General features: G+C 38.1%; 1 protein-coding gene across 1 annotated transcript in view; it reads right to left on the reverse strand.

Annotated features, from left to right (window-relative positions):
* The window catches only part of ELAPOR2 (endosome-lysosome associated apoptosis and autophagy regulator family member 2), a 176,541-nt gene that overhangs the window by 60,620 nt on the left and 90,240 nt on the right, over window positions 1–25,681 (reverse strand). Inside the window, exons 3-6 of the mRNA XM_019443170.2 lie at window positions 11,322–11,517; window positions 5,519–5,666; window positions 2,186–2,272; window positions 5–110 (exon numbers count right to left, since the gene is read on the reverse strand). Coding sequence (XP_019298715.2) covers window positions 5–110; window positions 2,186–2,272; window positions 5,519–5,666; window positions 11,322–11,517 — 537 coding nt within the window. The remainder of the gene's footprint in view (window positions 1–4; window positions 111–2,185; window positions 2,273–5,518; window positions 5,667–11,321; window positions 11,518–25,681) is intronic.

Raw genomic sequence — 25,681 nt, forward strand, 5'->3', positions numbered from 1 at the left:
ATACCTTCAATTGTGATATTTTTTACCAAAACAGGCTTGACTGCCTTAGAACCCATAAGGATGCCGGTAGTTCTCCAGTACAGTATGTTGGTGCCTGACTTCAGCATTACCTGTAAAGAGGAAGACAGGGCACTCACATCAGATAAACCAGGCTCCTTCAACCATACCTGAAAGCTGATCCCATATACACTTTTCAAGACATTTTTATGAAACACCATTAATTGGGAACCTACAACCTTAAGTCTACTGCAAATTCAGACCTAAGATCTGTTGTGGTCACATTCTCTTAAAAAAACAAACAAACAGTTTGCCAATCCAAAAAAATATGCCAGTAAAGAAGGAAAAGAAAATTCTTTAAGTCTGAACAAAAAGAGAAAATGATTTTTAAACCATGTGCATGAAGTCTTGGCTCATAATTAAAAGGTGCTCATTCTAGACAGTAAAAAGACACGCAGCCCAGTATGTATTGACTGCCACTATTCACAAGCAGATCTTTGGGCTCTGAAAACAAAAGGCAACAGAATGAGTTTGCTTCCTTCTAAAATTATTTAATAGGGGTGCCTGGGCGACTCAGTGGGTTAAGCGTCCAACTCTTGGTTTCAGCTCAGGTCAAGATCTCACGGTTCTGGGTTTGAGCCCCACATTAGTCTCCACGCTGACAGTGCAGAGCTTGCTTGGGATTCTCTCTCTCCCCACCCCCCCTTCTGACTCTCCCCTGCTTGCACCTTCTCACTCTCTCTCAAAATAAATAAACTTAAAAGCAATATTTCAAAATAAATAAATAGAAATAAAATTATTTAAGAAACAATACTCCAACAGCAACCAGAGAAAAATCATGTAAAATAACATGATTTAAATGTGTATCTCCAGCACTTAAATGATCAGTACATCTAATATTTGCTTCCTTTGCCACCAGCACATTGTTCTTTTTACATATCAAATGACTTTTCTGATAAATCTCATGCCGTTTCTGTCAAAGGAACTGATATAAGAGTTCCTTGATTTCTCATTTGCCCCTTTTATTCTTCTGTGTAGTCTCTGGCTGGCCAGATTCAAGCTCCATAAAATTAAAACATGTATTTCACAATGCCAGAGATTCAGCAAAGTTATACATTACATACTTTCCCCTGGGTTAAGTGAAGAAAGCATATTTGTTGCCAAGAGTTACTTGTACCTTCAAAATGCAGCTTAATGAATGCTTAGACAAATGGATCTTAAGTGGTTCTATTACCACTTCCAGGCATACAGATCAAAAATAGTCAGAGAGGGTACACTGTATGAATCACTCAAGGATGGGGCACCTGCAATAACGGAAAGGTGAGGGAAGATGGTCACTTATTGACATAGAGCTTAGTCTACACCGTAGGTACCACATGAGGACTTTCCTGTATAACATCTCATTTAACCCTGCAAGACAGCCCGCATGTCTTCCGTGAAAACTCAGATTCAAAGAGATTAAGCCAATTACCTAAAGAGACACAACTACAGTAAGCCAGAGTTAGATTTTAAATCCATGCCTTACTCCAACGGGAGAGGGCCTCCAATAATAACAGATTCACAGACTGTGTTACCTGATCATTGCTTTCAAGCTTTTGGAGTTATACTGTGGAGAGTAGGTAGTAACTTTACCAAATGTGACCAGAGAGGGTAGAAGTTTGAGCAACAGGTGACAAATAGACAGGAAGCAGGTTTGGCTTCAAACACGGATGGATTTTGTGAGATGCAGTGCTGTCCAACAATGGAGTCAGTACAGCCCCCAACAAAACAAGTTTGAAAGTCACTTGTTGGAGACACTGCAGAGAAAGATGGAACAAAGGATCCGTCCAGTGCCAAGAGCCACTGATCCTCTCCCACATGACAGGCACATATGCAAACTTACACACCCAGAGGTTCTGTGTATTAGTTTTCAATAGCCTTATTTCTTGTCAATGCCCCTTTGAAAAGGAGGAGAGTTGGAGTCTGACAGTGAAGAGAAGGGAAAGAAACCCAAAGAGAAAGGTAGGAAAAAAGCATCTAGAAAGACCCTGTGTCCATGAAACTTTGAGGCAATTTCTTCCCTACCCAGAAATTGTCTAAATTAATGAACAATTTTTTTTTTCATAAAATAAACTTCTTTATAAGATTGGGAAAAGGAAGGAGCAGAATGAGGGTTGGTGGGAGAGAAGAAGAACAAAGAGAGACTTACAGAATGAGAGCCCCATTCTCCATTGTCTGTGAGTTTTACCCACTTGTCTGCGGTGGTGTCCATCTCCTGGCACTGATCATTTTGAATCTATGGATAAAACACAATGGCCCCAGTAAAGCTTCTTGAATAATAGCTTTAATTAAAGGCACTACTCAGCACAAGACAGGCTGTAAGAGCTTCTTTCAATACATACTAAATAATGGCTGTGAGTAATTCTCAGCAAGTAAGCATAACCAAGGCCTCTGGAGCCCAAGTGACAACTGTTTACTGTGGTTCTAAGTAAAGCATCCTCATTATTGTAAGAAAAGGGTTAAGAACAGAGAGGAGGGAAGGAGAGAGGATCAGAGCAGTCAACCCTGAAAATTCACAGAAAGGAGAAAAGTCATCACCAAAAACTTATCAAATGTGTCCAAAGCTTGCATTCACCATGCAGGCCCCAAAGTATAAAGTTTATTTTTGTAAGATTTAGGGCAGTAACATTTTAAATTAATAAATAAATGAAATCTGCTTTGTGTTCAGTTCCACAGGACTTATTCCAAAGTCCATACATAGGTAAGTGGCTACAGCCAAAGCCAAAGCCCTAAATTTTTTCAGGGTGGAGGGGTGGGGGGTGGGGGGAGGAGGATAAATGTTAATCATATGCCAAGCCAATTCAAATGACTACAGCTACTATCTTTAGCACCAAACACTTTGTGTTTTCCAGACAACTCTTACAAAATGCCTCAGAGTTTGCGCACTATTTTTCCAGGCCTGTGAAGAATACACAGACATCAAAAGGTTAGGCTATTTTGCAGTATTGCACAAGAGTCAGCAACAGAGTAGGGTTAAAGGAAGAACTCATCCCCTCTACTTCTGCCAGAATTGCTATTTCTTTCGTCTCTACATCTTTGCCACTGTATTCACCTTCCAGACTAGTTTAAAAACAACATGAAAATGCACTCTGGGGGAGCCTGGGTGGCTCAGTGGGGTAAGTGTCTGACTTCAGATCAGATCATGATCTCACGGTTCATGTGTTTGAGCCCCACATCAGGCTCTGTGCTGAGAGCTCAGAGCTTGGAGCCTGCTTCGGATTCCGTGTCTCCCTCTCTCTCACCTCTCCCAGCTTATGCTCTCTCTTTCTCTCAATAAAAAATAAACTTAAGAAAATTATTAAAAAATGTACTCTGTAATAGATATTTCATAAAGGTTATTAACAGGAAAATAGATCATTTTAACATCTCAAAAGATCAGGGAATATCACCTACTGAGGCTATTTTTTTTTTTAACTAAATCTAATCGTCATATTTATACTATAAGCATAATGGCCATTCTAATGCAAGTGGTAAGCCATTTTTAAGCAGCTATGGACCCTAAATATACCTTTGATGATCAATGTTTGGAAAAGCTGAAAGCATTTTTTTTTTTTCAGCTGAAATCAAACATCATGTGTTTTCAGGACATTCTACTGGCATTTTGAAATCTGATTTCTGTTCTTCATTCTAAAGGTAAGTAGTAAAGCTATGACCTTAGTCCAATCACTTATTCTCTCTAGGCTTCAGTTTTGTCATTTAAAAAGAAGAGTGGAGGAGCTGAATGAAGGTCCCACATAGTTCTAAAATTACTTTATTGCTTTAAATTGTGTAATGTCTCTGGGCGCCTGAGTGGCTCTGTCAGTTAAGCAACTGACTTCAGCTCAGGTCATGTTCTCACAGTTCATGGGTTTGAGCCCTGCGTCAGGCTCTGTGCTGACAGCTCGGAGCCTGGAGCCTGCTTCAGATTCTGTGCCTCCCTCTCTCTCTGCCCCTCCCCCTCCTCGTGCTTTGTCTCTCTTGTCTCTCAAAAATAAATAAACGTTTAAAAAAAATTTAAATTGTGTAATGTCTCTAGGTACAAGTGCATCTTTCAGTCTTGAGACATTTCCTTTCCATTAACCATGAGCATGACGACTTAAGTGTTGACTTTCTGAGTCAATAAACTTCTCCCTATCAGGCTGAAACATCAATAAAAGAAGGAACATGAACTCACCACCCCTTCTCAGTCTATAACCAGAAGAACAAAGGGACCACTGAAAGGAAGTAATCAAACTTCATGCCTCAAGAGTACCTTTACCAACAACTCTCAAAGGACTTACTTGACAATACAAAAACTAAATGCTTATTCTAACAGTTACATAATTACCTTGCTTCTTAACTTTATTCCAGTTTTAGTAAGATTGCAAAAATGTCCCATGGAGTTGAGAATCATTTACTCTAAGAAGTGTTTTGCAAACAAAATGTAGCTTCAAAAGGAAATCTGTTTGAATGTTACTTAACATCTTAAAGTCATCAAAAGATTAGAACCAGGAGGCTCCTTAAAAGGTCTTGTCATACAATCCACTTGGCAAAAGGGAATGCTGAGGGCTGGAAAGTTAACTTTAATTGCCCGAAACACACAACTAGCCACTGTAGTTGGGGCCTGAGCCAGAATCTCTTGACTTCAAATCCAAGGCTCATACTTCAACAGCAAATATCTCTTCCTACCAAAAAACTTCTGACTAACAATTTCCATAATCAGGAGCAATATAAATTTGTTTTAGCATTACTAGCACATAGGCTCCTGAGATTTGGACCACAGGAACATTTGTAAGATATTTTTCCCACTTATATGTAGAACACACATTTTTTTTTTTGGTTTTATAAGTCAATCCGAAAACATTTTCTCAAGCATCAGAGTGGCTGACACAACAAATATTTCCTAGATTAGATACACTTTATATTAAATGTTTAAATAATTTTAGTGATAACAGCCTATTCTGTCAGACTATTATTTTATCCTATATTCCGTAAGGCTATTTCATCTGTTACCAGAGACATCAACTATCTCATCCACTGATGCCTTTAGATCGTACAAAATTGACAGAATCAGAAACATACAGCCACTTCTATTTTTATAATATTGCCCAAGTTTACACATAAATCAGTCAAATGCTTGAAACTGCAAAGAGGAAAAAAAAAACACAAAAATTGGTGAAAACATATTTTGAATAAAATCGCATCTGTAGTTATAAAAAAAAAATTAAAATGACTCTCGGTGAAGGTATTTTTCACACAAAAAGTCTAAATCAAATGTTCATCCAATGATCATAACCAAAAATGAAACAAGCCCAATGTTACTCGACAAGGTGAGAGTTCAGAGGTAACAACACTAACCAGAAAATAAAGTATTATAGAGAAATATAAGGTTTTCTTTTCAGATCAAAAGGTTCAATTAACAGGAAAAAATGAGGAGGCATACAATGCAATGGCAACAACTGATTAATGGAAATTTTACATGAATTTCCTCAAAAAGTGAATTCGAGAACATAAAAGGCCTTACAAAGAACTCAAAGAAGATGTTGTTGTCGACATACTGGTACTCAAAGAAGACATAACCCGACTTCTTAAGGTGCACAGCATAGATCAAAGATACTGTGCAGTCATCACGATTTGACTCTATGTAATTTCCACGAGGGACCCAAGAAGAGCTGTGGAAACAAAACCAACAGGCATTTTTACATTAGCATTCAGAAACCTCTTCTGTTCACAAGTTACCTAACTCAGTTTCAGAAGTAGTTCCATCGGCAAAGCACAGCAGAGAAGTCTCAAGCTTCTCTGGAACTCGAAGGCCAACACGTTATTGGGAAAAGGTTCATTTCTTATGGCACAGGACTTCCTAAATTTGTTAAGGTTATGTGATTCATTTGCTAGGAAACTGCTATTTTTCCACCAAAAATTTGATTACCAAATAGATGACCACAAACTATAATCGTCTGAGGTAGAATTATTTTCTCAAACATCATCTCAAGTTTTATTTATAAACACATATACCTGGCAGGGGGATGAGGGAGCTCCTTGAGATGAAAGAAGGAATAGTACTAGTAAAAATCCATTTAAAGTGAATCTAGGTAAAATATAGATCACAGTTTCAGAGTATATAATAGGGGTAAGAGTCTGGTTGGAATTTTTGTTTTAAAAAAGTGAAAAATTAAGAAAACACACTGGTGAATAAAATGTAAGTTGTTGGGGCACCTGGGTAGCTCAGCCAGTTGGACATTTGGCTCTTGATTTTGGTTCAGGTCGTGATCTTACAGTTCATGAGATTGAGCCCTGAGTTAGGCTCTGAACTGACAACACGGAGCCTGCTTGGGCTTTTCTCTCTCCCTCTCTCTACCCCTTACATACTCACACACACACAGTCACTCTCTAAATTAAATAAATATATTAATTAAGTAATTAAATTAAGTTGTAAATCTAACCCTAATTCTTAGATAAACCAATAATGAGTCACTTGTTGACTCTTTGGCCAAAAATATTTCTAACCAAAATGTATGAAAGCACAACTTAACACCCTTCTCTTCAGATGTAAGTGTTTATATGGATAAGAATGAGATTTGGGCAAATTCTTTTCTTTCTTCTAACAGGAAAAAAATCTGAAGCCTGAGATTTCCAGATCCCAACATGACTCACTATTTGGTATTTGGATTTGCCCTTTCTCTTTAACTGTTAAACTAAAGAAAAAACATGAGCCATATTCAAGCACTGACAATACACAATGCAGGACTGAGATTCTTGAGAGCAAGAAAATGCCCAAACTGACCCTGACCTCACTTTTCAGGACACTTCCCAGACTGTGGCACCAGGAGACAGCACTCAAGCAGAGCACAGAGTCTCACCGAGCTGAGGAGCAGAAATGAGTCATTAGGGCAGCTGAAGCACTTGGAATTTATAGGCCTGAGAATCAGAGAACAGGGTGTCCAGAAGTCCATATGGAGTTTCTCTGGGCTTGGGGCTGGAGTGTCCAGACATAGCAGAAAACAGCCACTGCAAAGCTGAGACATAATCACAGAGCTCACTTTAATGGGAGTCACTGGAGCTCCAGGTCAGCCAGAGAGGAGAAAACTTGATAACCATACTGGGCATTTATGGGAGACCCCAGAAGTGCCACATCTTGGAAAATAAGGGCCATGCCCTAAAGCATGTACTAGCAAACCTTTTCATAATGGGCCAGAGACTAAATATTGTTGGCTCTGTGGACCATCTGGTCCTTCCTGCAATACTTAATTCTGCTGTTGTAACTGAAAAGCGGCCACAGACAATGCATAAATGAGTACAGCTGTCTTCCAATATAACTTTGTTTACAAAAACAAAGAGAGAGCCCAAAGGCCACAGTTTGCCAACTCCCTCACTAAAATAAAGGCCATGACCTAGAACTAAGTGCGAAACTAATACAGAGCCACCCTAAAAAATAATAAAACCAGGCCTGATGAGGTCAAAGTGCTCTTTCAGTACCTAAAATGCCTGCCAGAACATAATTCAGCACTCTTAAAATGAAGAAAAAAAAATAATCCACATTCCCTACACCTTAACATTCACAATGCCCAAGATATAATAAAAATTTACTAGACATGCAAATAAGTGGGAAAATATGACCCTTAATGGAGAAAAAAGACAGGAAAAAAAATCCCAGGCAAGTATTTAAGACAGTTCTTCCAAATAGAGTCGACTATAAATAAAAGATGAATACAATAAGTGAAGGAATAAAGAATCTCGAGTATTTAAGGGAAATAAGAGCCATAAAATAAACTAGATGGAAATTCTAGGACTGAAACATCATAACATGTAAAATTTTAAATTCACCAGATGGGCTCAGAGCAAGTTTGAGACTGAAAAAAGAAAAGAAAAAAGATAGTTAGTGATAGAGCAATAGAAATCATGCATTCTGAAATATGAGAGAAAAAAATTTGAAAAAAAATAAGGAGCCTCAGTGACCTTCAGACAATATCAAGTGGTCTAGCCTATGTGTAACTGGAGTTAAAGAAACAGAAGAGGGAGAGAAAAAGGCAGAAAAACATTAATGATGAAGTAACTGCTAAAATAATTGCTAAATTTGGTGACACTATCAACCTACAAATCCAAGAAGCTCACTAAACTTGAAGTAAAAACAAGAAAACCAATGCCAGATATGTCATAGTCAAACTGCTAAGTAGCAAAAATATGGAGAACATTTTATAAATAGAGAAATTAAGGCACTTTACATACAAGGGAATTAATCATAAACAATACAGCTAGCTTTTCATCACAAATAAGGGAGAGTTCAGAAGGTAGTAGAACATCTTTAAAGCAGAGAAAGAGAAAAGTAAAGTCAACAGTCCAATGTCCAAGAAAATATTCTTCAAAATGGAGGCCAAAAAAAAAAAAAAAGAAAGGCTTTCTTTCTTTTAGGTAAAGAAAAGCTGAGAGAATTTGGGAGCAGCAGACTTATACTATGAGAAATGATAAAGAAAATTTCACTGGTTGAAAAAAATAATCCTAAACATTCAGATCTATATAAAGAAAGAAGGAGCAGCCATAATGGTGACTATGTAGACAAACATATAAAGCTATATTTTTTCATCTCTTTTTCTTTAACTTTTTTCCAATGTTTATTTATTTTTGAGAGAGGGAATCAGAGCATGAGCCGGGGAGGGGCAGAGAGAGAGGGAGACTCAGAATCCGAAGCAGGCTCCAGGCTCTGAGCTGTCAGGACACAGCCCGATGTGGGGCTCAAACTCACGAACCATGAAATCATGACCTGAGCCGAAGTTGGATGCTAAAGGGACTGAGCCACCCAGGTGCCCCTATATTGTTTTTACCTCGTTAGTTCTTTTAAAAACAACTGATTATTTAACATATGTTTCATTGTATTATAGGATTTATAAGATGTTTCTACATATAATACAGGACAATAGCACACAGATGAGGGTATAATTGTAACCACACTGTCGTAAAGTTTTACATATTATGCAAAAGGTACAGTAATAAATAATTACGCTGTCAGAATGCATATTGTAAGGTATAGCCTTTGTAATCAAGGTTAGCAAAGATATCTGAAGATATAAAAAACATTGACTGTAACAGAAAAAAAACCTGATAAATTGTACTTTCTCAAATTTTAAACTTTGGTTTATCAAAAGACACCATTAAGAAAATGAAAACGCAGGGCACCTGGGTGGCTCAGTCAGTTAAACATCTGACTTCAGCTCAGGTCATGATCTCACAGTTTGTGAGTTTGAGCCTCACATGGGGGTCTGTGCTGACAGTGCAGAGCCTGCTTGGGATTCTCCCTCTCTCCCTCTCTACCTATCCCTGCCCCACTTGCCCTCTCTCTCTCTCTCTCTCTCTCTCAAAATAAATAAACTTTAAAAAAAAAATCAAAAAAAGAAAATAAAAAGGCAAATGCCACCAACTGGGAGAAAACATCACATATATATATATATGTATTTGTGTATGCACGTATATATTAAGTTTTATATAAATATATACATGACAAGAACTCATGTCTAGAATACACAAAGATCACATATAGCTCAATAATAAAATGACCCCAAAAAATGGGTGAAACATGTTGACATCTCACATACACACAAAAAAAATAAAACACATGGACAATGAACATATGAAAAGTGTTCAAGGGAAATGCAAATTAAAACCACAAGGAGGTATCATTTCACATGCGTGCACACACATGCACGCACGCACACACACACACACACATAAATGGCTAAAATAAAACAAAACATGACAAAACAAAATATTGGTAAATGTGTAGTGTAACTAGAATTCAAACACACACTGGAGTCTACAGTGATACAACCATTTTGGAAAACTCTGACAATTCCTTATGAAGTTCAGCATACATCTATATGACCCAACCAATTAAAAAAAATTAAAGCAAGATTGGATGAATGGATAAAAGAAGGGAGGGAGGGAGATGATCATAACAATATCAGACTGAAATTCACATTGAGAAAATTACACAATACAGTACATTGAAAAAGTTGTACTCATCATTAAACTTCTTTACTGAATAAACTACATATTCTAAGTAGAAAAAGAAGCGATGTCAACATCTCTCGCACACTAAAACAAAGATCTGAGGTACCATAACATCCTACTAGTACCGTCCTCTAAAGAGCTCTTTTGTTTAAAAATATTAAATTACATTTAAAAAATATATACACACATTTATACACATATGTATATACATGTATATATACATGTATATGTGTGTACATATATACATACATATATATACACATATAAATATATATATATTTAGACATTAATGATATCTAATGCCACAACTCTCTATATATAATGAAATAATGATTATCAAAAGAGTAAAAATGTCACTTGGCAGAGAGAGAAAGAGCACTGGAAAACAAGAGGGATTAAGGGAAGGTAGGAAGGAGAGAATGCATCTTAGCTCAGCTAAATTATTCCCCAGCATCCTTAGCTCATGGTAAAAATGTTCAGTTCCTGAGAAGCCATTCTTGTTCAAAAGTAGCCAGAGGCCTAATGCTTAATTATTCTATACATGGCCATATAGAAGGAAATGTTATATAGCGAATACAAGAGAACAGGAAGGATTACAGCCCAAAGATAAACATTTTATATCTTTTTAAAACAATTTAACATTCCACCAGTGTTGTCATTGGCAAAGCTAATAATCCCCTAAAGAAAGGAAGAAATTACAGCATAGGTAATATAGTCAATAACATCTTAATAACTCTGGTGACAGAGGGTAACTATAGTTATCACGAACATTTCATAATATATATAAATGTGAAATCACTATGCTATACGTCTAAAAGTGTTATATCATATGCCAACTATACTTCAATTATAAAATTTTTTTAAAGGTAGAAATTAAGCAAAAGAGCTTTCCACCTTATTTAACCTACTCTCTCTTACAGGAGATCATTGAGTATCTAAATGAAGATTATACATTCTTCCTTTCAGAGGAAAAGAAAAACAAATCCAAAGTTACCCATTAAAAATCAGAGAAGGGTTTGTAAAAATTCCACTGGCTTCAATGTTATAAATTTATTATCAGAAAATTAATTTGTTTTTCTAATAGCTTTACTGCATTTTTCAATATGGTAGCTATTATGTCCTAAGAGCAATTATTTTAACCTCATGAAAATTCACCTACATTATTTGTAGTGACTGTCCAAAAAAAAAAAAAAATGACTCTTGGCAATTAGCTTATCTATAATCCCATTCAGTACCAAGATTATCCCCAACTTCTTTCTGGAAAAGAGCAACTATACCCTTCTCAAGCACTTAGTCAAGATCCAGAGACTCCCTTGGATTCTTACTTGTTACAGCCATCTGGCCTGCTGTCAGAAGGGCCGACCACAGTGTCCATGAATGTTGCAACGTTGGAAAATCCAGCTGGCAATTCATCCCATTCATCAAATTTGATGCCACTGCCCAAGGAATAGGTACCTTCGCCACATTTGCTGCATACCTGGTTCTTCATTTCTAGATACTCTCCAGAAGCACAGGAGAAAGCTGGAAGTCAGAAGAATATAGACCCCATTAGTCACTGCACTTCTCCATCAATTTTAGTCACCAGAATTACTTTTATAAAGTTCTGATCATGCTACACCCTAATTAAGGCTTTTTTTTTTTTTAAGTTTACTTATTTATTTTGAGAGAGAGCATGCACATGAGCTGGGTAGGGGCAGACAGAGAGAGGGAGAGGGAGAATCCCAAGCAGGCTGCACACTGTCATATTACCGCAGAGTCTGACACAGGGCTCAGACCCACTAACTGTGATCCCATAACCTGAGCTGAAGCAACAGTCGACGCTTAACCGACTGAGCCCCCCAGGCACCCCTAAAGCTTTCTGAAGTTGTCCCTATTACCACATGCACTTCACAATTTGGCCCCACCGTATTTTCCCAGCCTCATCTGTTGCCCCATCCTCTTCCAAAGCTAACAAAATTCATATCATTCCCAAGTTTTTTCATCCTTTCTCTCCCTACTGTGGTCATCTTTCTCCAGAGAGGCTAACGAATCCATCTGCTCCACTTGGAAAACTCCAATTCCTACATCAAAAATGACCTTCTTCACAAGACCTCCCTGCCCCCACCAGGCAGTAGGTTGGTCAGTTGTGCCTCCCTCTGTCCTCCTACAATCCTCTTCTCATAACACCTGCATTTAGGCATCAGGCACACGCACACGCGCGCGCGCACACACACACACACACACACACACACACACACACACACACACACTTACTCATAAGGTGATATATATGTGTATCAGTTGATGTGAGACTTTGAGCTTCCAGGAAACAAGTATCATTATTTTTGGATTCCTAAATCTATCTGGCAAATACCAAGTCCAAATAAAAGGTTGACCCAGTGAGTGAGAACTCAACATAAAGGGGTAATAGGAGGGTAGCGTTTCTCATGCAACAGCTACACCAGTATCTCCACTTTTTCAATATTCGCAACTGTGACAGTCATTTTTATAACCTCCATCTTATTGCTGATGACAAGCTCTGTGCTAATTCTGAGAACTAACTCAGAACTGAGAACTAAGCAGACACAGCAGGCATGGGCAATGGGAAAAAGAGTTGGCAGAGTTATACCAAGGAATGCAGTTGTGCTGCTGAGTTATTATTCATTCAACAAATGCAAATCTATGTCCCCCAAATGTGTGGTTCTGTGTTCAAAATGATATTAGTGACTTAAAAGCAAAGGACTTTCTAACCATTTAATGAGGATATTAAAGAAACAAGACCTCCAAATAAAATAAAACCTCCAAATTAATTGATCAATATAAACATATCTCCCAGCAGACTGAAGGAGCAAAGCCTCACATTTGGATAGATTCTCCTTTTATAACATATTTGTATACTTATGAAGATACACAAACAAGTTAATTTTTAAAAAATAAAGAATTAGAGCTAAAACCCACATTCATCTACTTACTTATTCACTCACAAAAATAGAATGTTTTTCTTCAGAAAAGCTTAATTTGTCTATACAGTGAAATTCCAACTCTCAACATCCCCAAATTAGTAAAACACCAGAAAATAAGAAAAGGTTAGGCAAAAGGTGTTGCATGCTGGCTACAAAGTCAAAACCATTCTAGAACCAGGTTATACAACTTCCTATGACCTTAAGTGAGTTACTTCACCTCTGTGGGTCCTCAGTTCTCTCTCTGAAAATGAGATAATAAACATAGTATTGCTTCACACGGCTATAGTAATTAAATAAAATATAGTATAAGGTGCTAAGCATAGTGCCTGGCATTTAATAAATGCTCCCTCTGCTATTATTACCACTCCCAGCACTACCAGCAGAGAAACACAGTAACAGAAAAAACTGTATTTCACCTTCTATGGTTTACAAGCCTTCTAGTAAACTGATAACTACTGTAAGAAACCAAGTTGAACGTGCAACTTCAGCTCAGGTCATGATCTCATGGTTTAGGAGTATGAGACCTGCATCGGTTCCACTGCCCGTGCAGAGCCCACTTCAGATCCTCTGTCCCCCTCTCTCTTTGCCCCTCCCCCACTTGCGCGCGCGCGCAGCGCGCGCGCGCGCTCTCTCTCTCTCTCTCAAATAAATAAAACTTTTAAAGGAAAACACACACACACACACACACACACACACACACACACACACACACACAGAGTCAAAACCATTCATTTACTATTGTCTATGGCTGCTTTTGCACCACAATGGCAGAGTTGAACAGTTGCAGCAGGGACTACACCACCTGGTAAGCTGAAAATATTTTCTCATAAAATAATCTTTCAAGATAGTTTAGTCTAGTGTCCCAAACTGAACTTTTAATTAATGAGAAGTAATATTTTATAAGTTACTATAAGGGACTCTAGAAGCTAAGAAGAAGATTGCCTTGTGCTATTTCAGAGTGTTCACTGCCCTGTTAAAACCATTAAGAATAGCCCCAACTCTTTCAGAGGTGGCTCCTTCTGTAAGACCAGAAGGAAGGCTGAAAGACAAAGTTGACAGTCAAAGTTCTGAGTATTTATTACACAGTCAATTCTTTTTATCCTTGGCAAATACAGGGTTAGGCTCCTGTGAGACTCTGGCCACAATATCTTCAGCAACAGATCAATATGTAACCTTGTTTCATGTGTGTTTCAGTTGAAAAATATCTTATTTAATGTACATTGTTCATTCATTAACATTGAACTTATGGCCAACAGCACTATAATTCATCTTCAAACTAAGCTTATTTAACCCATATATTTTCTCCACAAGGCACATCACAGCCTTCTTGCACTTCAGAACACTAGCCAGCACTTCAGAACATTTGGGAGCCATTTTAGACAGTAAAATAACCAATAAAAGTATAAAAACGCAAAAAAAAAGTGCACTGAATAGACTGTGAAGAGGACACTTGTTGACACTGTAAGAAACAAGGCAGAATGTCACCTTGCTTGACCTCAGCTGAGACCGTGTGATAGGGTGACTCAAATTTTTAGAGCTCTGTACATGTCTGCAAATGACTGTGAAAGTATTATTTGTATTGATGGGGGGGGGGGGGTCACCAACAAATTTTATGAAGCATGTGAATTTTCAAATATGGAATTCACAAATAATTGGGAGCAATGTTTATAACAGACCTGTGAAGAAGGAAGATATTATGCCCATTTACCACATGAAAAAAATGAGGCACAATATATTCAAATAACCCAATTAGGAAGGTATCCATTAACAAGTGGCAAAACTGTTACCCAAATTTAGGTCTGATTCCAAAGCAGCTACCTCAGGAAAACTCAACTTATAATAATAATAATTGACGCAAAAAAGGTCAAGCAATTCCAAATGAATCCATAATTATACTTTACATCCTTCTTCATTTTCTGTCTTGAGTTGTTAAACAATATTGATTATTGTGCATTATGGAGCAATAACCATTCCCCATCCTGAGAAATCTTGTGGAATTTTTAATATATCATTCCTAAAACACACATTCATGAAATATTTTAGCAAGTTACTGACTTCTCTAAGTCTCATTGTCCTCATCTGTAAAAAGGAAGATAATAATAATATCTAACTCAAAGAACGGCTGTGGGATTCAATAAAAGCCTTTAGCAGTGTGCCTGCCATAAATCACTCAATATATGTTAGCAATAATTATTAATAATACAATTCAGGGGTCTGAGACAACAAGAGTTCTGCCACTGGATTGATAATTTTTTCTTTCCTCAGAATAATTATGTAATCAAAGCTAGTCAAATGGTTACAGGGCTTCTAATGATCCAGGGGAAATAAAGAGTCTAAACCATTTTTCATTTTCATCATTTGTTGTTTCTCAATCTTTCGTCCATCCTGGAATCCAGCTCTTGAGTCACATGTCAAAGGAAGAGAAGAATCACATGTTCCTGTTAAATACAATGTGCTCTATGAGATTATGCCAACACAGCACTGCTGACCTTTAGGCTGTCACCAATAATGACCAGTTTTCCCACTTCTGGTATCATCCATGTTAGCCAAACCCACTTTCCACTTCAACACTGCTTTCTCGGACTCTGGTTTTTTAGGTGGATTGTAAAAGTTTTTGTAATCTTAGGCACTAAACTATTTTCATTCAAATATCTTTAGAGTATAACAGGACACTTTCAACAAAAACAGGATGATAGTTATTGTAACAAAAACAGGATGATAGTTATTGTAAGTAGCTGTTGTAACTCTCCTAAATGCCAGTTGACTATGTTTCATTTGAACAGTCATTTCTAAATAAATATGATTTTTCAACAACCTCAAAATCCTACAGTATCTGAACTGAATTAAAGTTAAGCAGACACCAAAGTTCTGGCCTAAGAACAGAAAAACTTTATTTGCATAAGGTCCCATGCTACTCAACAGTCTGATATCTCACAGTATTTTACCTAAGCACCCAGAGAAACAGTGATGTCAAAAATCCATTCTTTTGGGGCACCTGGGTGGCTAAGTCAGTTAAGCATCCAACTCTTGATCTTATCTCAGGTTTTGATCTCAGGGTCTTGTGTTCAAGTCCTCCACTGGGCTCCGTGCCGGACATGAAGCCTACTTTAAAAAAAGATCCATTCTCTTACAATCTAAACCAAGAGGTCATGTGTTAAACTCAGTGTTCTTTTCCTCAGCTTTATGCCTCTTTTCTGACCTCTATTTCTGCTACTGTGACTCTGTAAAGGTTGAAATATGCATGTGTGAAGAAACAGGGAAAAAAACCATTTATAGTCATCTATCACCAACTAGCAAAAAAGGCTGGGGCAATTTATTTAACCCTCTATACCTTGATTCATTCATATTCCAGTGAGAGATCACTTCACTTTCTCCCTCACAGGACTGCTGTGGTCCCCTGAGACACTGGAAATCACTCTGAAAGTGAAAAGTGACCTGAAAATTCAAAGCATCTCTATGATCATGCAACCACCCAGTACAATGTACTAAATAACAGCTACTGAATTAATCATTTATATGCTGATTATCATCTATGACTTATGCCTAACAATAAAGGCTATCTATTTAATCTTTTCACCACAAGGGCCTTTTAATTTTGCTATTTCTTCCTCCAGAGACCTCATGCTTTGAAAGATGGTAACTATCAATTACATTTATTCATAATTCATTCATTTTTCTATTTAATTCAAGATAATTTATTACTGAAATTTGTTTTCTAAACAGTAAACAGCAATAAAAACTAGTAATAAAAGAAATTTTTAATTTTTAATGAGATGCTGACAAGTTAGTAAGCCTATGTAATGTCATTACAGATAAGTACCTGAGAATCACACTATATTACATGAAGTCATTCAACAAATACTTCCTGAGTACACAGTATTTGGTTGGCAAAGACTACGTACCACGTATATTTTGGAAACAATCCTTATTCTGATGGAGTTTCTATGCTAATCTACTCTAGACTTATCTACCTCAAAATAGATTCAAAATTTATATTCACTAAGCTAAATTCACTGTAAATTCTATCTTATCTGTAAACCTAAGTTAATAGCTAAATAAAAAGTAATTACATATATTTATGGGAAAATGAATAAATCAATTCCAGAAATAAGACAAGCAAATGTGCCTCTTTTTTCTTCAGTTGTTTAGTTTAATTTAAATAAGATTGATAAGGGGTGCCTGGGCATCCGACTTCGGCTCAGGTCATGATCTCACAGCTAGTGAGTTCGAGCCTCACAGGGGGCTCTGTGCTGACAGCACAGTCAGAAAACAAAACAAAACCAAAAAAGTAGAAAATGGCATCGAGGAGAAATTGAACACAATACTGAGTCCAGCAAATCTCAGATCTTCTTTTTCCTCCCTCAGGGCTAGTGATGTAGGCAACACGTGAAAACTACCTTTTTATATTTTTACTTGTGAAATTCTCAGAAAAGAAAAAAACTACATCTCATTTTACAAAAATTAAAGTGAGATAGGAGACATTCCAACAAGTGCATGAATACAAACCAGTCCTGGCTAATATTCTCTAATTCGCTCTTCTCTGAAAAAGAGGATTTCGTGAAAGCATTGCCCCTGCATCTCTGAAAACCAATTCCCGCCTCTAACATCCTTTCCAGTGGATGGGTCCTCACACAGCTCTGTCCGTAGGACCATATGACTGTCACTGCACTTCTTGAAGGGGACTGATGAGCCAGAAAATGATCCCCAGCCCCCGCCCCGCCCCCCCCAAAAAAAAAAAAAAAAAAAAAAAAAAACAGCTCCTGGCAAGAAAATTGATTTGTTATCCTGGCAGATTAACAATCCCCATTAAATTGGTTTCCAACCTTTTATAAGAAAAAGCTAACTAAGGTAGTTTTCATCTTTAAAAAAAAAAATAACAAATGGTTTTTATTGTGGCTTTCTGACTTCAGTGTTTAATAGGGGAGAATACCAGTTCCAGTCCATCAGGCATAAGATGACATAAGTTTTATAGAAAAAAATACAACAGCGAAGGTCAGGGGAAGGAAAACATTGAGAGTACTTGATGAGGTCACCAAAGGGGCCAGAAACCATGCATTTGTGAAATCAGTTTTCTCAACTTCCAATTATGTCCTAACACTTTGATTCTTATCATCCTGAACTTTTCCTCTTCCTTAGAAGGTGTCAGTCACCCTCTACTTCCTAATATGATTCTGCAGTTTTGAGGGCTGATTCCCTCATCTCCTTATAAAACATGTTTTTCAGAGAACCACCCTCAGCCACTTCCCACCGAACACCACAAGTGACCTAAAGGTTGATTTCTGAGCTGTCCTTTTCATAATCCCATTTGCTCAGGCCTTTCACCTGCCTCATGTGTTGCTGAGCCCATGCAACTTCCACACCCTTCCCACCTGGAACTTGATGTGTCAACATTCCAGACAAAGCCTATTGAGGACAAAGTATGCCTCTCCTTTTCCATATAAAACAAATTTTCACAAATCTGATTGGATCTCTGTGTTTTGCCTACAGAATGAAACAGCCAAGTCGGTCTCTAATTTAGAACACCACATTTAATCCACAAACATTCCAAGGTTCTAGAGCTTTCTTAGGAGCCATGAGAGGGCTACAGCACCTCTCTTCTTGACATGAATGAAGAAGGACCCTATTCTAAAATAAGAATTTGTATTGCTGAGGAGCACCTGGTTGCCGCAGTCAGTGGAGTGTCTGACTCTTGACCCTAGGGTCGTGAGCTCAAGCCCCACGTTGAACGTGGAGCCTACTTTTAAAAAATAATAAATTCTACAGTTGAATAAAGTACCAATTTTTTTCTAATAAACATTGAATAATGAAAGTATATGTATTAAGCATCAACAATATTCTAGGCACAGGGAAAAAAAATACTAACTAACCAACTTTTCGTTGTATATGAGGATACAACTACAAATGTGCCATAAATTCTGAATGTTATTCTCTTACCTTTCAGAGAAAGAGATACAATTAAGAAGGTAGTGGCCCCTGAATGGCTTAGTCAGCTGAGTGTCCGACTCTTGGTGGTTCATGAGTCCAAACCCCACATCAGGTTCTGCACTAACAGTGCAAAGCCTGCTTGAGATTCTCTCTTTCTCTCCCTGCCCCTCCCCTGCTCTCTCTTTCTCAAAGATAAATAAACATTAAAAAAAAAAAAGAATGAAATCTACAGCAAGATCATTAATGCATTAAAATGACCCATCAATCAATATATCTGAGCCTTTACATGCTTTTTTTAAAATCATTTAGTTATCTGGATATTAACTTGCATTATATTTTACTCAAGAGGTAAAAGTTAGGGGAGCATGGATGTCTCAAGAAGAGGACGAACACTTGTTCAGTATATACTGTAGAATATTCCAAAGAGTCAGGACACCATAGGAGTTAAGAACATGAACCCAGGAACTAGACTGCCTGGGTTCAAATCCCCTTTTTGCCCTTGACCTACCAGTGTGATGTAATACAAGTACCTACTTCAAAAGGTGTGGTGATGCTAAATAAATTTGAATGAATACATATAAAACATTTATAATTGTGCCTGGCATGTAGCAAATAACTGTTAGCTGTTATAATTCTACATTATTATTTTAATATTATTATTATTGTTGTTACCATTAAGTTATATTATTATGTTACCTAGCACTGTAGATTAGATGTATCAATTCATTTAACTTCCTCAGACATCCATGAATAGCTGTCTCCAGGTCAAAGTCCTTGGTATGACACACAGGAGCCTGTGAGATTTGCCAAAATCTCTGTACCCTCTTGTATTCTCTGACAACCATTCATACAGCTCTCAGAATGCACCTAGGGAAACCCAGTGCTGCCCCCAGTCTGCACCTGTGTCCATGTTTCCTATGTCTCAAAGGCCACTTTGTATCAGTGAATTCAACAACTTCCTTCAGGGTTTGCTTCAGAGATGCTCAGAGAATTAACATATATGGCCCATTAAATATGGCATTTATCGACTCAATCCTCGGTATGGACACAATTTTTTGCACGAAGCTGCCAAAGCTTAGATAATTTTCCAAGGTTATTAAGCTGGTAACAGATGATTCCGAACTTCAAACTTCTACCTGCTTCACTGTGAGCCCTCTTCCTGTGAACAGAAGTCATCCATCTTCCTTGGTAAGATCACCTTAGGTGTTTATATCTATCATTCACTTTGCCCCAATACTATAACATGTTTACCCATCTGCTCTTATTACAATGAAAGGTCATAGAAAACAGTCATCTTTGTAAAATTATTTTTGGATTCCTATTGTCAAGAACATAGGAAATGATAAATGCTTGTTCCAGTGAATAAATTAAAGTTCAATAAGTAGCTGTGAACTGAATATTTTGCCCAAGATATACAAGCTGGTTGCAGATCTGGGATTTAACCATATGTGTATATCACACCTGACCATCAACCATGAAAGGTCTTCAAACAAACACCAATGTAGTTAAGTCTGCAAATGTACCTGCAGAGCAAAGAAATCACATGAATTTAGTTAAACCTAGTGCCTGGGTGGCTCAGTTGATTAAGCATCAGACTCTTGGTTTGAGTTCAGGTCATGATCTCATGGGTTCATGAGTTCGAGCCTGCATCAGGCTCCATGCTATCAGTGGGGAGCCTGATTGGGAATCTCTCTCTCCCTCTCTCTCTGCCCCTCCCCAGCTCGTGTGCTCACATGTGCACATGCTCTCTCTCTCTCTCTCTCTCTCTCTCAAAATAAGTAAACATTTTTTTTAAAAAAGTTTTAAAAAAAGAAAGAAATTAGTTAAATCTAGTGTAAGTAGAACCATATAAAAGTTTACTAAATTAGCCAGGCACGTGTGCTTACACCTGCGTTTTCCAAAAATTATATCTGCAGAAATTAGCCTGTGGGGTTCAACTACACATTAGATAAAAGAGTCCTGTAATCAAATAAATTTGGCAAACTCTGAGCAAAACAGGATGCACTTAGCACACAGGAAATGTTCTATAAATATGTATTAGGTTTCTCAGAGACTTTAATATGAAACTGTTCACTGTAGCCCTCCATGAAGGGGATTCACCATTTTCTAAACATACTAACTAGTATTTCACCACAGAAAACCCTCCAAACACTTTGTTTACATGAAGTATTTCTTGGGATTAGTATTCCATGGAACAGACTTACAGCAAAGTATGTGACTGCCACTTAGTGCCCAGGTACTGTTTGCCCAAGTGCACTTGCTACTGTCCCAGTAACAACTCACCACAGAACAGAAACAGACTGAGTTGAATCCTGGGGAAAAGTCTACATTTGCAAGAGCTGTGATGCCAAGGAATGGATTTCTCAATCTCCCCCCCCTCAGAAAGCTAAAACCAACTCTCTCTTCAGGAGAATCCCTCCTCTTCCTTTACTTCTAAACTGAAATTGAAAGCTGTTCACTGAAACCGTCATGAGTGACTCTGGCTATAAATAGGTAACAATAGAGATCTGAGAGAAATCAAGAAAAAAAGGAAAAAAATTATATTCAATTTCTTTTTCTAATCAGAACATTAACACTTTTTGATCCAAGATAACCAAATATTAGAACTTTATACAGATACTAAAGCACAAGATTACAAAACGCCCACAAGACTCTGACCGAATTGAGGCCAACATATTAAATGGAATTACAGCTATCTTAAATGGTCATCCTCAATTAGAAAACAGTGTGCTATGATTGTGCTCAAAGTCATGACTAATATTTGAAGGGGAAAGCAACAGAAGACACTCCCAGGAGGGAGAGGTATCTTGTAATGTTTATGTCCACCTCAGTGCCTTAGACTTGTCTGAAAATACGTAAGGAAATAAGTAAAGGAATCCTCTGCCCATTCCCAGTAGCCAGGCTTTTATTTTTAAGGTTTGGGCCTTTTCCCCAGTGAGACAGAGATAGAGAGAAAGGGAGAGGGAAAGATGGGGGGGATGGAGGGAAGGAGAGGAAGGGAAGAAGAAATGAGGGATGAGAGAAGGAAGGTATACCCCCACCCAGGCAAGCATTCCAAAAAGACTATTGTTTGTGATGATCTAACAAGGTCAAGGAGACCCCAGAGGGTCAAGGCAAGATTTTAGGGAGTTGACCCAACAGTGGAGAAGAGGTGGAGTAGAGATAGGGTCTCTGTCCCTTGCTCTGGGAGAAGACAAGGAGTGTCGTAGTCCAGCAACGGCATGTTGTCTGCGAGCTGGGCCTGAGTGACACCAAGACCTCAAATGACCAGTGACACTCACAAACACAAGTCTCCTGGCACCAGGGCTTTGGAGAAGCAGCATAGTTCTCTGGAGCTAAGCCTGGAATTACCAGACAGAAGGAGGGAAATGAGGGCATCTCAGGGGCCTGCCTGGAGCAGTATTACCTGAGAGACTGAGGAGCTTGCCCCAGCAGACGGGACAGGAGGACAGTGGGGGCCACTGTCAGTTAACAACCAGAGGCCTCTCTATGCCGTTTCCTGAGCCCTACAAGCTTCCCACTCGCATACCACCCAGAGTTCTAGCACAACACAGACTTCACCAACTTCACTTACAAGAGTCTCGCAGCCAGGTTTTTTATATGATTTTTTTTAATAAAGATTATACAATATAGCCTGCCCATCAATCTTCTGGAAAAATTTACAATGGTTACCTGAACATTCCTATCAGCCTTTTCCTAAGGAAAGGCCTGTACTGCTTCTCCTGATTAAAAAAAGAAAGAAAGAAAAAAGAAAAAAACCTACCCAATTACATTCTGAAGCATCTACAGCAATTTCAACTGAGCCCAAACTCTGGGTGTGATTTCATTTAGACATTACGATATGGAGAAATTAAGTCCAACTCAATAATTGCCCTAATACTCTTCAATTATTTGAAGTTGCCACATATCATATTTCTCTTTTCTTTTTCCTTGTGGCCCAACTACTGGGCCACATCATTATGACCTAACTACTGAGTCTAGCACCTATGGGCATCACTTGCCAGCCAAGGTTGTGGTATCGTCCCACGGCTTGCAAGAAGCATGCCAATCCAGAACCGTAACACTTTTAGCCTCCTTTATCCTTGAACCACAAGAGTTTCTAAAATCCTCCCTTGAAGATATCCACCAATAAGCTTTACATCTCCCACGTGGGACCCAGTAAAGTCCCCCATCCTGACGTGGCAGCCTAAATCAGAGGCAGGCTCTGGAATCAGACATGTCTGTACTTGAATCCTAGATCTGCCACATCCTGGTCATATGACCTGTGTAAGGTACTTCACTTCTTTAATTCTGACTTTTCTCATCAATAAAATGGAAACACTGGTATCTATCTGAGAGGGTTGTCATAAAGATACGATGGGAGAATGATATAAAGCCCTCAGCACAATGTTTAGCATACAATCGGTACATGAGAAATGATAGTTATTATTAGCCATAGAAAATCTAGGCCACTGAGCAAATACTCAGTTATTACTATAACTGCCTGCAGGAGTACTTTAATGTCTAGGAATGTGGTAAGCACCATGGTTAGTGCTAGGAATTAACTAAGCTTCTAAGTTACTTAGATATGTTTTTCATGCTTTTTAAAACAGTTTCTAGAGCAGACATAATCACATTATGCGGAAATAAATGAAAATTCAGACTTCAGAGAAAATGCCAAGATTAAAAATGTCCCCAGCCATCATGTCAGTATTGTCATTTTAAAGTCAGTACCATTTTTAAAGTAAGTAGTATCATTTTTAAAATAAAAATTAATAGTGCCTTGATTACTAGTCAATTTTTTTTAGAAAAGTTCTAGCTGGAGTGTGAGATTCATAACATTATCTTTGGAAGACTGGTAAATAATGTGAAAAAAAAAAATGTCCCTGGCCTTCTTCAAATAGAAATATTTCCATTTAAGCATCAAATCTATGATAGATTTTTGAACCTTTGGCCAATACCTTTAATCAGTGATATGCTGGTGAATGTTTAACAACCAGCTCTCAGGGGAAAGGAGGCACCTGGTTTGTACAATTTGCCAGTTTCCATGGTGTGAAATACTCCACCCAGGCCTGTTTCAAACTAATAATCAGTTTCCAAAAGCCAGTGCCAGCCAGCACCACCACAGCACCCAGATAAGGAGTAGTGTTCATAATGATTAGGTAGTCTACCCCAACAGGGTTGCTTACAAGGGAACCAAGGAATTAGCTCACAAGTAAAAGGCAAATATAGATTTAAAAAATATACAGATTTTCTAGGAAAGTAACTGAAGCATCTTACAACAGGCTAATTCCACAGGTATTTTTCAGACTGTTTCCCTTTTGCACTCAAATTCCCCCTTAGTGAGAGCTATGCTCTTTCTGCATAGGTGGCTGACAACATTCCAGCCTTATATCAGCTTATTCTATAGTGACCTTGCTATCCTCTGAAGAATCGTGCCAGACTGAGGGGCACCTGAGTGGCTCAGTTGGTTAAGCGTCCAACTTTGGCTCAGGTCATGATCTCATGGTTCATGAGTTCAAGCCCTGCATCAGGCTCTGTGCTGACAGCTCAGAGCCTGGAGCCTGTTTTGGATTCTGTGTTTCCTTCTTTCTCTGCCCCTCCCTGGCTCTCACTGTCTGTCTGTGAAAAAGAAATAAACATTAAAAAAAACTTTTTTAAAGAGTCTTGCTAGACTAAAGTCTTCACTGGCTAGAAGGATCCCAGGTTCTCTCTTTATTCATTGAGGATCTTCCACTAATTTTCCCCATAAGACTACTGCTGTCTTCCTGTCTCCCTTTCATCAGTAAACCCACCACCCATGCTAATACCTTCTCTAGCCAGTAAGAGAGACAGGTTCTATGAATGGGAAAGAATTAACGATCCTTTAATAATTTGCTTATCTATTTGTTCTTGTATTTGGAAACAGAAAAACAGCTTTTAGGAATACCATTTTGGAGACAGCATGAAACCCCAAAAAAAACCTGTCTGTGTCTTACTTCTGGCTTTGAACTCCAATCTATCCCGAGACTACTTCACTGCAGGAACTCATCACTCAACAAATGAAAGGATTAAAAAAAGGAGAGTTTATAAATGAAAACAAATTTAATAACCTATTTCTCTATTAACTCATAATGCTGCACTTCCAACCTGTTTAATTGCTAAAAGACAAGCTACTGAATGTGACATTCATCAATTCTACCATCTGTCTGTAGGTTACACTAAAAAGGCAAATTACATTACTTCTTTGGCTTAGAAAAAAAACAAACCCAGCGCTAAATGGAGGAGTTTTACGCATGGATGTTGGTGATGATAGCAAAGCAATGAGAATGTACTTAATGCTGCTGATCTGTACACTTAAAAAATGGTTCAGATGGTAGAGTTTATGTCTTTTTTACCCAAGGTTTGGAAAACTTTTTTAAAAACGTAAAGAAAAAAATCTATTAAAGAGAAATTCTGCCACTCCGCCTTCCAGAGTTGCAACTAAGACGGTAAACCAGATTTTAAACAGATTTTCTTAAAAATAAATAAAGGGTGCCTGGGTGGCTCCATCAGTTAAGTGTCCAGCTCTTGATTTCGATTCAGGTCATGATCTCAGGAACCACGAGCCCGGCATAGGGCTCTGCACTGACAGCGTGGAGCCTGCTTGGGATTCTCTCTCTCTCTCTCTCTCTCTCTCTCTCTCTCTCTCTGCCCTTCCCTGGCTTGTGCACATGCCCAATCTCTCTGAAAATAAATAACTAAACAGGAAGGAAGGAAGGAAGGAAGGAAGGAAGGAAGGAAGGAAGGAAGGAAGGAAGGAAGGAAGGAAAGAATGAAGGAAGGAAAGAGGAAGGAAGGAAGGCAGGCACCTTCAACAA

Source organism: Panthera pardus, unplaced genomic scaffold (assembly GCF_024362965.1).
Source record: "Panthera pardus isolate Hobbes unplaced genomic scaffold, ASM2436296v1 HiC_scaffold_8, whole genome shotgun sequence".
In the NCBI taxonomy this organism is placed as follows: domain Eukaryota; kingdom Metazoa; phylum Chordata; class Mammalia; order Carnivora; family Felidae; genus Panthera; species Panthera pardus.